We start from the raw sequence: 13,139 nt of genomic DNA, 5'->3' as shown, positions 1-13,139 counted from the left end.
TAACATAGGTGTACAATGTTTTACTGTTACCCTTTGTCTGTAGCTAGATTGAGCTTGTTTTGCGCCTTTGCCTTTCTAATTTTGTCCCTACATAACTGTGGTGTTTGTTTATAATAATTCTTTCTGCTTTGACCTAATTTCCACATTTTGTAGGATTCCTTCATGATTTTTGGATCATTCTAAAAGATTTTGAATGATCATTTTTAGATCATTTGAATGATATTTTTAGGTAATTCAAGATCTTATGGTGAAGCCAGGGTCATCTCTTGCTACACGCTCGATCTTTTTATGCAATGGAATAGTGTGTTCTTATGCCCTCAATAACATCCCTTTGAAAAACGACCAACTGACTTCAATGGTTTTCCCTCATAGTCTTGCTTCCTGGTGGGACTTTACCTACCAGCTCTCAGTTTGTTAAAGTCTGCCTTCCTGAAATCCACTGTCTCGCTTTTGTTGTTCTCCCTTCTACTACTCCTTAGAATCATGAACTCTGTCATTTCATGAAAACTTTGACCCAAGCTGCATTCTACCTTCAAATTCACAACCAGTTCCTCCCTGTTTGTGAAACCCAAATCTAGAACAGCCTTCCCCAGTAGCTTTCTTCACCTTCTGACATAAAAAATGTCTTCACTACATTCTGAGAACTAGTTGGATACGCATGGAGCTGGAGAGCTGTTTTCCCAAAAGACAATCCAGTCTGCCTCCATATAGGCAATGTTACCTATCTCTGTGCCGTCTGCAAATGTTATTGGTACACTCCCAATTTTGTACCAACATCAGTTATAAAAATGTTAAATAAAATTGGTCCCAAGGTGGATATCATAGGAAGTCTGCGCCTAACTCCCTCCTGCCGGTTAGCTCACCCTTTGGTGTGACCCACTGTAGTCTCTCTTATCTTTGTAATCAATTCCTCACCCAACTTTCAGTTCTTGAAAGGCTAATCCCCAGCATCTCCAATTTAACTAATAATTTCCCATATGGAAATGTATGACATACTTTACTCTCATCCAGGTAGATGAGAGCTACTGCATTTCCTTTGTTGAAAAGAACCTGTTATTTTGTCACAAAAAGAGAGAGCTCAGGGTGGTCTAGCATGATCTGCTTTGTAAAACCATTTTGCATCTTTTCCCTAACATTCACTTCTATGTCTTTGCCTACTTTCTCCTACAAAAGTAGTTCCAAGGCATGGCCTGCAATTGTGGTCAAACTCACAGGCCTGTACTTTCCTGGGTTGCTTTTTTCCCCTTTCTTAAAAAAGAGGAATGATGTAGGTAATTCTTCACTTATGGGATCTGATCTCTGAATGTAAAAACCCTTGCTGCTGGACTCACAATTTCATGTGCCTATTCCTGAATTATTCTTGGGTGCAGATGATCCAGGACCCCTGATTTAATCCCATTAAACTGTTTGAGTTTGAAGTCCATGCTAGAGGTGGTAATTTCTGCCTCTGTATCGTTAGCCCTCCTGCCAGTATCCCTAAATGCTCCATTAGCCTTATTGAAAACTGGGACACTGTAGTTTGCCTAAGTACTAGGCCATACCTCTGTTAGCTCTAATCTCCACACATTCTCAGTGCCAATGCTCCACTTCCATTGTCTGCCAGTGCTAATCCTCTGTTGGTGTATTCTAAGAAAACTAAGTTATGGGCCAAATTCCGCTCTCCCTTAAGCTGGTGTATCTCCACCACAGTTAACATAACTTATCACACAATTGAAAAGGTAGAACCGTGCATGAGAAGTGAGTGCTCTTTGTCTTAAACGCCACTTCATGCACACACGTCCGCTGTCAAGGTTCTCAGCTGCCTCAGTAAATGAGTGCTGCTCTGATGACCCCATTGAAGTGTGGGCCAGTTTACACCAGCTGAGGATCTAGCTCACTGACCCCAATAGAGTTCTCCTGATTCACACCAGCTGTGGATGTAACTTTAGAGCTCCTCACCCAGAGGCACCTGTTAAACTCCCGCAAAGTTTGTAGCTTCGAAAACTTTGGACAGCTTAACAACTCCCACTGCAATTCGTCTGCTCATCAGACAGCACCCAGTCCCTGGAGCACAAAACTTTTCTTGGGGATCTGTCACAAATTGATGTCGCCTCCCAATGAGTTTAAAACTATGCAAAGGGTTATAAACCCACGGTTAAGAAAGGTGCCCTGCAAGAGCGCTGCGTCCCTGGAGATGGGAGTTCTGGGGGGCTCTTTCGGATAGAATTCACCCAGAAACCCTTCCTTACTATAGGCCTGGTTAGGAAGAGCAACACAGGTGAGCAAAGGAGTCTGTGTGCCCTGAGGAAGTAGACTGAGATATTGTAGCATTAGGTTCCTGTTTGAACAACAAATTGTGTGTTGGAAGATAAATCAAACAAACCTGGTTTTTAAAAAAGCTTCTCCTGGTTCACTCACCCACTCTTTTATCACAGAACCCTCAGATCAGGAACAGTGAGCCTGATATCACAGGCAGCGAACCAGAAGCTGCTTGTCAAATACAACTTGTAACCCATTCCTCTGACAAATTAAGAGGCAGAGCCTGGCACATAGGGCAATTCTGCTGCCTTCTCAGTCAGAGAAGTGCCCAATTCCACTTGTCTTATGGAAGGAAGATATTAGGAGTTAGCCTGGATTCAACTATTGCACAGAAGATCCTGAGCACTGGAAACTACAGCAAGCGTAAGCTGTGCATTCTTTTCATCCAAGATGGGTTTTGTTGCTGTTTTTTTAAATGTTTCTGCATCTACTTTGGTGTAGGTGGTTGGAGGGGTGCAGTTTTGTTGTTGTTTTCCTGTTTCTACCATAAACAGTAAAACCCTGGCTGCTTTTGGATTTCACAGTTTTAACCTCTTGTTTCACTTTTGTTAGAGATGTAGGCACACTTTGGTAAATTTAATACAATCACAGCAATTTGGGGCTGGCAGAGACCTCGTGAGGTCCTCTCTAGTCCTTTCCCTTCACACTGAGACAGGGCCAAGTGGAACAATCCCTTCCTGGTGTCTATTATTAAAGCCGTCCTGGGAGTCCTGGCCGAGGTGCAGGAGTACCCCACAGCCCTGTGGCTGGGAGCTGTCTGTGGCACAGAGCCCTGCCAGCGGCCCCAGTAATGGCAACATTCATGCAGAGGTGCCAGAAAGAAAGCCCTGCCTATAATTAGTTCTGTTGCTTTGTTCTGCACCTTTTCCAATTAGAACTTCTCAAGGGTGGGTTGGTCAGAACTGTGCCCAGTATTTTTGGTGTGGGCGTACCGCAGATTTATATAGTGGCAATGTGACTTTTTCTGTCTTATTATCTATTTCTGTCCCAGTGGTGCCTAACCTTCCAGTCGCTGCACACTGAGCAGGCGTTTTCAGAGAATTCTCCGTGTCAGCTCCCGGATCTCGCTCTTGAGTGGCAACAGCTAGTTTCAGGCGCATCCGTTTGTATGTGTAGCTGTGGTTAAGGTTTTCCAGTGTGCGTGTGTAACCCACGCCCCTGCTGGCTGTGGTAGTGGCACCTTAGCTACCAGCCAGCTGAGTTTTAGCTCGGGGGCTAGCTAAGCTATACAGCCCCCCACTTGTAACACCACAAACCCCAGTTGTCTGGGGATGGAATTAAACCTGGAACCTCCCGAGCTTAGCACATGTGCCGCTACCACAAGAGCTAAAAGCCAGCTTGCTGATGGCCCAGGCCGTAGGGAGAACTCATTCTCTCTGTAAGCGGACTCAGTGCCACTACATGGGACAGCACTCCAGAGCCAGCAGGTCTGTGGGTTACATGTGAGGGCTTTTATCAGCATTGAATTTCATCTGACATTTTGTTGCCCAGTCACCCAGTTTTGTGAGACCCCTTCGTGGCTCTTCGCAGTCAGCTCTGGATTTAACTGTTTTGAGTAAGCTTGTGCTGGCTGCAAATTTTGCCACCTCACTATTCATCCCCTTTTCCCGCACATTTCTGAAGAGGTTAAATAACACATTTCCCTGTACAGGTCTTGGAAGACCTGACTATTGCTCACTGTTCATTCTGAAACCTGACCATTTATTCCTTCCTGTTCTTGAGGCGGTTACTGGTCCAGAAGAGGGCCTGCCCTCTGATCCCATGACAGCTTACCTGGCTAAAGAGCCTGTGGTGAGGGACCTTGTTAATCTTTTTGTTTTCTAAAAGTCCAAGCACAGTCATGTTCCCTGTGTTGTTCCTGTCCGTGTGCTTGCTGATACCCTGGAAGAATTCTAATAGATTGGCAAGGCACAATTTCCCTTCAAAATGTGTGTTGACTTTTCCCTAATGCATCATGTTGATCTCTGTCTGATTAGGAGATTTACACATTGTTGCTTGGGTCCTTAACTCAATTAAGGCTGTGGGGTGTTGGTGAAAGATCAAAGGAAAATGTACAAGCTCTATTGAAATGTTTGTACTTCTCAAAAACACACAATATTTTTGAATAATTTTTATTTCATAAATCTTTTGACAAGGACTTGTTAAAATTTTTGTTTGTTTGTTTAAAATGGTAATTCCATCAAGTGTATTTTTCTTCATCTCTATAAACTTTTATCTTTTGCTATGTTTTAACAAAAAAAGGGGCTACACTCGTTGCGGTTCCCGATATTTTCTTCTAGTTTTCAAACCTTAAGCATTGATTTACCTGTGCCAAAACAGCATTACTCTAAATTTCTCCATTTTTCTCTTTTTTTTTCTTTTTTTCTGTAAGCTTTATTTGAGAAGCACTGGAATAAATTACCTAAGGAGGTTGTGGAATGTCCATCATTGGAATTATTTAATACCAGGTTAGAAAAACAGCTGTTCAGGATGATCTAGATGGTGCTTGTCTTGCTGTGTGTGCAGGGAACTGGACTTCATAACCTCTCAAGGTCCCTTCCAGTTCTAGGATTTTATGATGCTAAGCAATCCTATTCCAGGTTCATCCTGTTTTTCTGACTCATCTTGGTTCAGTCTGTTTCAACATTTGTGCAGTTACATCAGTTTTGAGGACTTCACTCGATTTGGTGGATTCTGTAGCTCTTCTGTTTAGTTTTATAGAGGCAACCCCATTCTAGGCACATCCCATTTTCCTGGCACAACCAAACCCTTGTGTTGCTTTAAGTTGAGATAAGAGAATGCTGTGTACCGAATGTGGTATACAGCGTCCTCTTATCATAACTTAAAGCAACACCTGATGGAATTACCATTTCAAAGGTGTTCTTAATCAAACAGCTGGATGGATGGACAAACTGTCTCAGCTATATAGTAGATTAATTTGGTACTTTACTATGGCTTCAACCAACGTTCCCAGTACTAAGGTTAGGCTAACCTCTTTGTAACTGCCAGGTTTGCCTCTGTAGCCTTTTTTTAAAAATTGGTATCACAGTAGTGTGATATAGTGGGGGATACCTGTGCATACGTGAGTGGCTCACAGAGGGTGGGGGGGCTTCTACTGAGGGTAACCGAGGTGACCCGGTGACACCTCTGGACTGCAGACAGAGGAGGAGGTGGAGCCTGAGGGGTTTGAATTGGAACTGGGAGTTGAAAAGCAGTGAGTCTGGGCTGGGAGAGAGAGAAATAGGAGGGGGCAAGGCTCCGGCATGGATGGGACTGGCTGTCTCTGCCTGCTGTACTGACTCCTCTGTATGATGCTGTGCTCTGTTGGCTAATAAACCCGCTGTCCTATCTGCTGTGTGAGAGTCACTCCTGCCTGCGGATGGGTGCACAGCTTGGGGACCCCTGAATCCCATCACAAGTACCTATCCACCAGTCTTCTGATATGGAGGCTGATTGAAATGTCAGGATGCATGCCACTATAGTTCTGTAGTCGCAGATGTAAGTTCCTTCAGAACTCTTTGGTGAATACCACCTGGTCCTGGGGACTTGTTACTGTTTAAATGATCAGTCTGTTCCAAAACCACCTCTACTGACACTTCAATCTGGGACAGTGCCTCAGATTTGTCACCTTCAAAGAATGGTTGAGGTGTGGCAACTTTTCTTCGGGATCCAGCTCATATTGCCATCACTTCTTGCCCATCCATACCTCAAATAACCTCCTGTCTCTCTCATTGCGTCCATTCTTTCAGGACCAATAAACCCAAGACAGAACATGGTGGTGCAGAATGACAGCAGGGTGAGTGAGTTTGTCCTCTCTGGCTTAAACACTAACCATGCCATGGAAATGGTCCTATTCGCTGTCTTCACAGTCATCTACATGTTGATCCTGATGGGGAACACACTCATCATCTTCACCATTGCCTGTGACTGGGGCCTGCACACCCCCATGTACTTCTTCCTCAGCAACCTCTCTTTCGCTGATGTCTGCCACGCCTCCGTGGTGATTCCCAAGATGCTGGCTGACTTCCTTGTGGGGAGGAAGACCATCTCCTTCGGTGGATGCATCGCCCAGATGTTCTTCCTCCACCTCTTCGCGTGCACTGAGATCTTCCTTCTCACCATCATGGCCTATGACCAATACGTGGCCATCTGCAACCCCAGGCACTACAGCACTGGCATGAGACACAGGAGCTGCCTGAAGCTGGCCGTGGCCATGTGGCTGGGCGGGCTGGTCCACTCCGTAGCCCTGAGTTCCCTGACTCTAAGCCTCCCATGCCGTGGCCCCAACGCCATCGATAACTTCTTCTGTGACGCCCCATTGGTCATCAGATTGGCCTGTGCCGACACACGTGTCTTTGAGGTGCTCATCAACTCCAACTCAGGGCTCATCTCTGTGGTCTGCTTCGTGGTGCTGGTGGGCTCCTACGCAGTCATCCTCCTCTCCCTGAGGAACCCCTCCTCTGAGGGGAGGCACAAGGCCCTTTCCACCTGCGCTGCCCACTTGACGGTGGTGACGCTCTGCCTGGGCCACTGCATCTTCATCTACCTCAGGCCAGCCAAGAGCCTGGCCGCAGACAAGGTGGTGTCGGTGTTCTTCACAGCAGTCGCCCCGCTGCTCAGCCCCATCAGCTACACCCTGAGGAACGAAGATATGCAGCAAGCCCTGCGCAAACTTTGGGGCAGGCAGGACAACTCCAGAGGCAAATGAGGACTCATTTCTGGAACAGGTCTCCCACCTGTGTCGTGCGGGAGACTGGGTGATCTCTTCTGACCTTCGCGTCTAGGAGGTGATGAATGTTTCTCTCTGCTCCACCACCTACTGCAGGTTTATCTGGGTGTCACTCCACATCAGGGGGTTGCTCTCCCTGCTGTGATCAGGACTAATGACACAGGGGAAAAGGTGGGGCCCAGTGACACAAGGGGGTCCAGGGCTTCTGGCCACTCTACTGTGGCAACGGTGGTGGCTGGAGCCCCAGGCCCTTTAAGTTGCCGTTGGAGTGTCACACCATGCGCTCAGGGTGCCTTTGAGCGCTGCGGGGGGGTGGAGCAGAGCACAGTCTGGGTGGCATGGAGTGCTGACTGCCCCCATTCCCTCCCCTTCCACTCAAAGCCCAGCCGCTTCCGGGAACACAGCTCCATGCCCTCACAGAGTCCTTGCCCAGGGGCCTGTGGAGGCTGTTGGCCTCCCTGACTGTGGTCACTCGAAGTATGACTTGAGTGTCACCTCTAACCTAACCCCCATTCACAATGTTCACTCAGGTTAAACTGCTTTTTAAGGTCAAGCTAGATGTCTTTTGGAGCGATGCAGGGAGGTTGTGTTGGAATGCTGCTTACCAGAGCTGGAAAAAAAAACTTTTTTTTTTTAATTCTTTGACAGTTCTAAAACATTATGTTGCGGGTCAGGGAAGGAATAACTGTGAGCAGAATGACATGTCTCTCTTCATCTGAAACTGAATTTTTTGTTTCACTTTGAGCTTTTTCTTAAAGAAAAAAAAGTCAATATAAACTTTGAAACAAAAAAATCTCAACTCAAAACTTTGCATTTTTAAAACATCAAAAATGAAACATTTTTACTTTTTCAGGATGTTTTTTCTCCTGGCTAAACAATTCAGCAGAATGGACGTGCATGCATGGGCCATGTTCATGGGGATGTCCATCAATGGCTAATAACCAAGATGGCTGAGTCTGGCTTCCAGATGCTGGGACTGGATGCCAGCAGATGGATCACCAAAGGTGATCGCTGTAACCTATTCGTTCTCCCTCCGAAAGCGCTGGCCTCTGTCTGAAGACACACTACTGGCCTAGATGCACCAACTGGCCATTCTTCTGGTTCTTACTCTTATGCGTGAAATAGTCACAGAGAGGTGGCTGCATGAGTCTGCTCCTTCGCAAAACAAAACAGCAGTCCTGCAGGGCTGTAAAGACTAACAAAATCATTTGTTAGGTGATGAGCTTCCCTGGAGCAGACCCACTTCTTCAGATCTGGAACTAGTGCAGCTAGGGCCAATTTACATCAGTTTGGAATCCGGCCCCACAGACTTGGTTGGACTTAGGGCTACTTTACACCGGTTGGAAAATAAGGAAAAATGATGTATTTGTTCCCGTAACATAAGACCAAGGGGTCATCCAATGAAGCGGACAGGCAGCAGGTTTAAAACGAACAACAGGAAGTTTTTATTCACACAGCGCACGGTCGGCCTGTGGGACTCCCAGCCACAGGAGGTTGTGAAGACCAGGACTTTCACAGGGGTTCACAAAAGAGCCAGCTAAGTTCATGGAGGTCAGGTCCACCCACAGCTGTTGGCCAGGGTGGGTAGGAAGGGGGTCTCTGGCCTCTGTTGGTCAGAAGCTGGGAATGGGGCACAGGGTAGGGATCACTCTATGATTCCCTGTTCTGTTCACTCCCTCTGGGGCACCTGGCACTGGCCACTGCCGGCAGACTGGACACAGGGCTGGATGGACCTGTGGTCTGACCCAATGTGGCCGTTCTTGTGTTCTTATCTGACCCTGTATCTCTGTTCTGCACCCTGGCAAAGCCTCCGGCACAAGTTTGCCGCCGCCTAATCAATTCCTCTGGGTCCCGCTGCAAGTTCTCAAAGGTGGAGAGGCTGGGCTGATGCTGCCTCTGGAATGAATTTCTCAGGGTCTAATTAAAAGTAGCAGCAGGGACATGATGGGGGGGCGGGGAGAGACAGATGCAGACTCAGCGAGAGAGAGAGAGAGAGAGAGACTGCATCTGCCTGTCGGCTGAGAACTAAGTGACACCCACCAGCAGTCCCAGCACGTTGCATTCAGGCTGTTCCACTGTCATCAATGGACTGGAGCAACCCTAAGGGGACTAGTAAAGTCCCCCACCCCCACACTCCTCACCTATTCAAGCTTCTCACCCCACCCACACAAACCCCAAACCCACAAAAGTAGGTGACCAGGCAACAAAATGGCAGATTAGAATCACAGAAAACTAGAACTGGGAGGGACCTTGAGAGGTCATCGAGTGCAGTGCCCTGCCCTGCCGGCAGGACCAGGCACCCTCTAGACCACCCCGACAGATGTCTGTCTGTCTGTCTGTCTAACCTGCTCTTAAAGATCTCCAGGGATGGAGAGTCCACAGCCTCCCCAGGCAATTCATTCCAGTGTTTGACCACCCGGACAGGTGGGAAGTTTTTCCCAATGGCCAACCTAAACCTCACTTGCTGCAGTTTAAGCCCATTGCTTCTTGTCTTGTCCTCAGAGGCCAAGAGAAAAAATCTTCTCCCTCCTCCTTCTGACCCTCTTTTAGGTATTTGAAAAGCGCTATCATGTCCCCTTTCAGTCTTCTCTTTTGTAAACTAAACAAGCCCAGTTCTTTCAGTCTTCCCTCAGAGCTCATCTTCTCTACACCCTTAATTAGCCTTGTTGCTCTTCTCTGGACCTTCTCCAATTTTTCCATTTCCCTCTTGAAATGTGGTGCCCAGAAATGGACACCGTACTCCAACTGAGGCCTAATCAGCACTGAGTAGAGTGGAAGAATGATGGATCTTGCTCACAACACTCCTGTTAATGCATCGCAGAATCATGTTTTATTTTTTTCAGCAGCATCACACTGTTGAGCCATATTTAGCTTGTGGTCCATGTTGACCCCTAGATCTCTTGCTGCAGTGCTCCTTGCTAGACAGTCACTTCTCCAAATGTGTGAAACTGATTATTCCTTCCTAAGGGGAGTACTTTGCATTTGTCCTTATTGAACTTCATCCTATTTACCTCTGACCATTTCTCCAGTTTTTCCAGATCATTTTTAATTATGAGCCTATCCTCCAAAGCAGTTGCAACCTCTTTATGCCAATATCTAAATCACTGATGAAACTATTGAACAATACCCATTCCAAAATAGATCTCTATGGAACCTCATTTTTTATGCACTTCCGGCAAGAGTGTGAACTGTTGTTAACTGCTCTCTGAGAATGGCTATCCACCTTACAGTAGCCCCACCTAAGTTGTATTTGCCCAGTTTATTGATAAGCTCATGCAAAACTGTATCAAATGCCTTACTAATGTCTAGGTATACCACACTCACTGCTTTTCCCTTATCCACAAGACTTGTCCTATCAGAGAACACTACCAGATTGGTTTGGTCTGATTTGTTCTTTTCAAATCCACCTTATTTTCTTCCAGATGTTTACAGGTGAATTCCTTCATTAATTTTAACATTGATAAATGCAAAGTCATGCATTCTGGAAAGCATAACTCCAGCTGTTCATATAAAATGATGGATTACTACTTACTAGAGAGATTTTTTGGAGTCATTGTGAGGAATTCCCTGAAAACAGCTCATCACTGCATCAGCAGTCAAAAAAGCAAATAGAATGTTAGGACTCATTTTAGAAGGATTGGTAACAACACAGAGAATACTTTGTTGCCTCTATGTAAATCGATGGTCCACCCACATCTTGAATACAGCATGCAAATGTAGTCGCTTCATCCCAAAGACGGTATTTTGGAGTTAGAAAATTTAAAAAGAGCAACATAAATGATTGAGGGTCTGGAATGGCTGCCATATGAAGAGAGATTAACAAGATTGGGACTTTTTATCTTGTAAAAGAAGCAGCTAAGGAGGTCGATAAGATCGTGACCGGTGTGGAGAAAATAAATGAGGAAAAGTTACTGATGGGGTGGTAGACGTCGGTGAATGAGAAGTTCCGCGGAAGACAAGATCTAGGGGTCACCAAATTAAATTAACAGGTAGCAGATTGAACACAAACAAAAGGCAGTATTTCTTCGCAGTCAGTCTGTGGAACTCCTTGCCCGAATATGCTGTGAAAGTCAAGCCTACAACAGGGTTCAAATCAGAACTCAATAAATTCATGGACGTTAGGTCCGTCAACAGCTCTCGGCCAGGGAGGGTGTCCCAACCCTCTGTGTGCCACAAGGTGGGAGTGGGCGTGACAGGGGAGGGAATCACCTGAAGATTCCATGGTCTGTTCACTCCCTCTGGGGCACCTGGCATTGGCAGCTGTCGGAAGACAGGACACTGGGCCACATGGCCCTTTGGTCTGTCCCAGTGTGGCTGTTTTTAGGTAATTTGGAGGGGCAATGAAAGCTGAGAGGCCAGGCCAAGACTTCTTGGTTCTGGCTCCTGCTCTGAGAAGGCGGGGGGGGTCCAGTGGCTTTGGGGTGGAGGGTGTCAGAACTCCTGGGTGGCCACTAGTGAATTGGAAGAGTGGTTCTCAGCCAGGGGTACCAATACCCCTGAAGACTGCTGTGTTCCCTCCAGGGGTTAAAGGGGCATACACAGCTGACAAAGTCAGCACAAACTAAAAATTTGCCCTTTCCACTCCAGGCTCCATGTGGAGCCAGCTCCCCCTGCCCTGCACTCCTTGCCCCCAGGCCTAGGTGGCTGTCAGCCCCACTGCGTTGCCCTGTCCCATCTCGTGGCACCAGACCACTTACAACAAGAGAATAATAAATCTGCTCTATAGCCTTGGCCCTCGGCCAGCTGGCTTTTAGCTCATTCTGTAGAGACTCGTGTTTTCAGCTCCAGCAGTGTCAGGTGCAGTCCCACCCGCAGACAACCAAGGTCTGTTGGCATTTCACACAGTGCAGAAAAAAAATTGGGTGTTGGTGTGTATTTGTGTGTCCATGGCTTTAGACCCCATTTCCCCAGGTGTTGATGGAGTCCTCTCTGTAAGGACTCTCCTCCGTTGGGACCCCATCTGTCTGGTCATTCCGCTATTTCCACCCGAGGAAGACCTTTCTCTCACTCAGCTTCTTCATGGCCCCCTTCACCTCCTGGTTCCGCAGGGTGTAGATCACTGGGTTGAGCGCCGGGGTCACCACCGTGTAGAAGATTGACACCACCTTGTCCAGCGAGAAGCTGGAGGTGGGGCGGCTGTAGATGAAGATGCAGGGCCCGAAGAACAGCGCCACCACCACCAAGTGGGAGACGCAGGTAGAGAGGGCTTTGCGCCGTCCCTCAGCACTCTGGCGCCTCAGAGACCAGGATGACCAGGTAGGAACCCACCAGGGCCAGGAAGCAGGTGAGAGAGATCAGGCCGCTGTTGGAGACGATCAGCACCCCTGTCAGGTAGGTGTCAGTGCAGGCCAGCTTGATGACGGGCAGCACATCACAGAAGAAGCTGTCGATGACGTTGGAGCTGCAGTAGGGCAGCTGGATGGTGAGCACGGTCTGCACCAGGGAATGGATGGTGGCTCCAGACCACAGGGCCCCCACCAGCCAGTTGCAGACATGCAGGCTCATGAGGGTGGGGTACTGCAGTGGGTGACAGATGGCCACGTAGCGGTCGTAGGCCATGATGGTCAGGAGGAAGATCTCGGCGCAGGCGAAGAGGTGGAGGAAGAAGAGCTGGGCCACGCAGCCCTCAAAGGAGATGGTCTTCTCCCTGGAGAGGAGGTCAGCCAGCATCTTGGGGGCCGTGACCGAGGCGTGGCAGACATCAATGAACGAGAGATTCCCCAGGAAAAAGTACATGGGGGTGTGCAGGCGCCGGTCATTGACGACCGTCGCCACGATGAGGCTGTTCCCGGCCAGGATGAGCAGGTAAGCAACGGAGAAGAGGGCGAAGAGGGCTAGCTGCAGCTCCTGGCTCTCGGTGAGGCCAAGCAACACGAAGTGTGTCACCATGGTGATGTTCTCCCCATCCATGCAACAGGTTCTGTGGGCGGTGGGCCACATGGCAGCTGAGGGAGCAGCGTCCTGGGGAGCAGGCCGAGCAGAGCGCTTTGCTGGGATCTAGGATCACAAAGTTCAGAGCCTGGGGGGCAATGTCAGTTCAGTGCGGATACTCAGCAGGAACGGATAGCAGGCCTCTGCCTCCCGGAGGGATGTCTGAAGCTCTCACTCTGTGGCCAACGCCTGTTGAAGTTTG

At 48.0% G+C, this 13,139-nt stretch overlaps 2 protein-coding genes across 2 annotated transcripts; one reads left to right on the top strand and one right to left on the bottom strand.

Moving 5' to 3' along the window:
- Positions 1-6,037: 6,037 nt before the first annotated feature.
- Positions 6,038-6,985, top strand: LOC142004658 (olfactory receptor 4E1-like). The gene has a single exon (XM_074982293.1). The coding sequence runs from the start codon at positions 6,050-6,052 to the stop codon at positions 6,983-6,985; it is 936 nt and encodes a 311-aa protein (XP_074838394.1). The 5' UTR covers positions 6,038-6,049.
- Positions 6,986-11,982: 4,997 nt separating this feature from the next.
- LOC142004648 (olfactory receptor 4E2-like) lies at positions 11,983-12,916 on the bottom strand. Its single transcript, XM_074982276.1, is given in 2 exon segments — positions 11,983-12,250; positions 12,252-12,916. Coding segments are annotated over 2 exon segments (933 nt in total).
- Positions 12,917-13,139: the final 223 nt, after the last annotated feature.

Source organism: Carettochelys insculpta, chromosome 32 (assembly GCF_033958435.1).
Source record: "Carettochelys insculpta isolate YL-2023 chromosome 32, ASM3395843v1, whole genome shotgun sequence".
In the NCBI taxonomy this organism is placed as follows: domain Eukaryota; kingdom Metazoa; phylum Chordata; order Testudines; family Carettochelyidae; genus Carettochelys; species Carettochelys insculpta.
This window is presented reverse-complemented; position numbering and strand designations above follow the sequence as displayed.

Bases quoted from the DNA above. Each gene is read 5' to 3' on its own strand.
- LOC142004658 (XM_074982293.1), top strand. From the start codon at position 6,050: ATGGTGGTGCAGAATGACAGCAGGGTGAGTGAGTTTGTCCTCTCTGGC.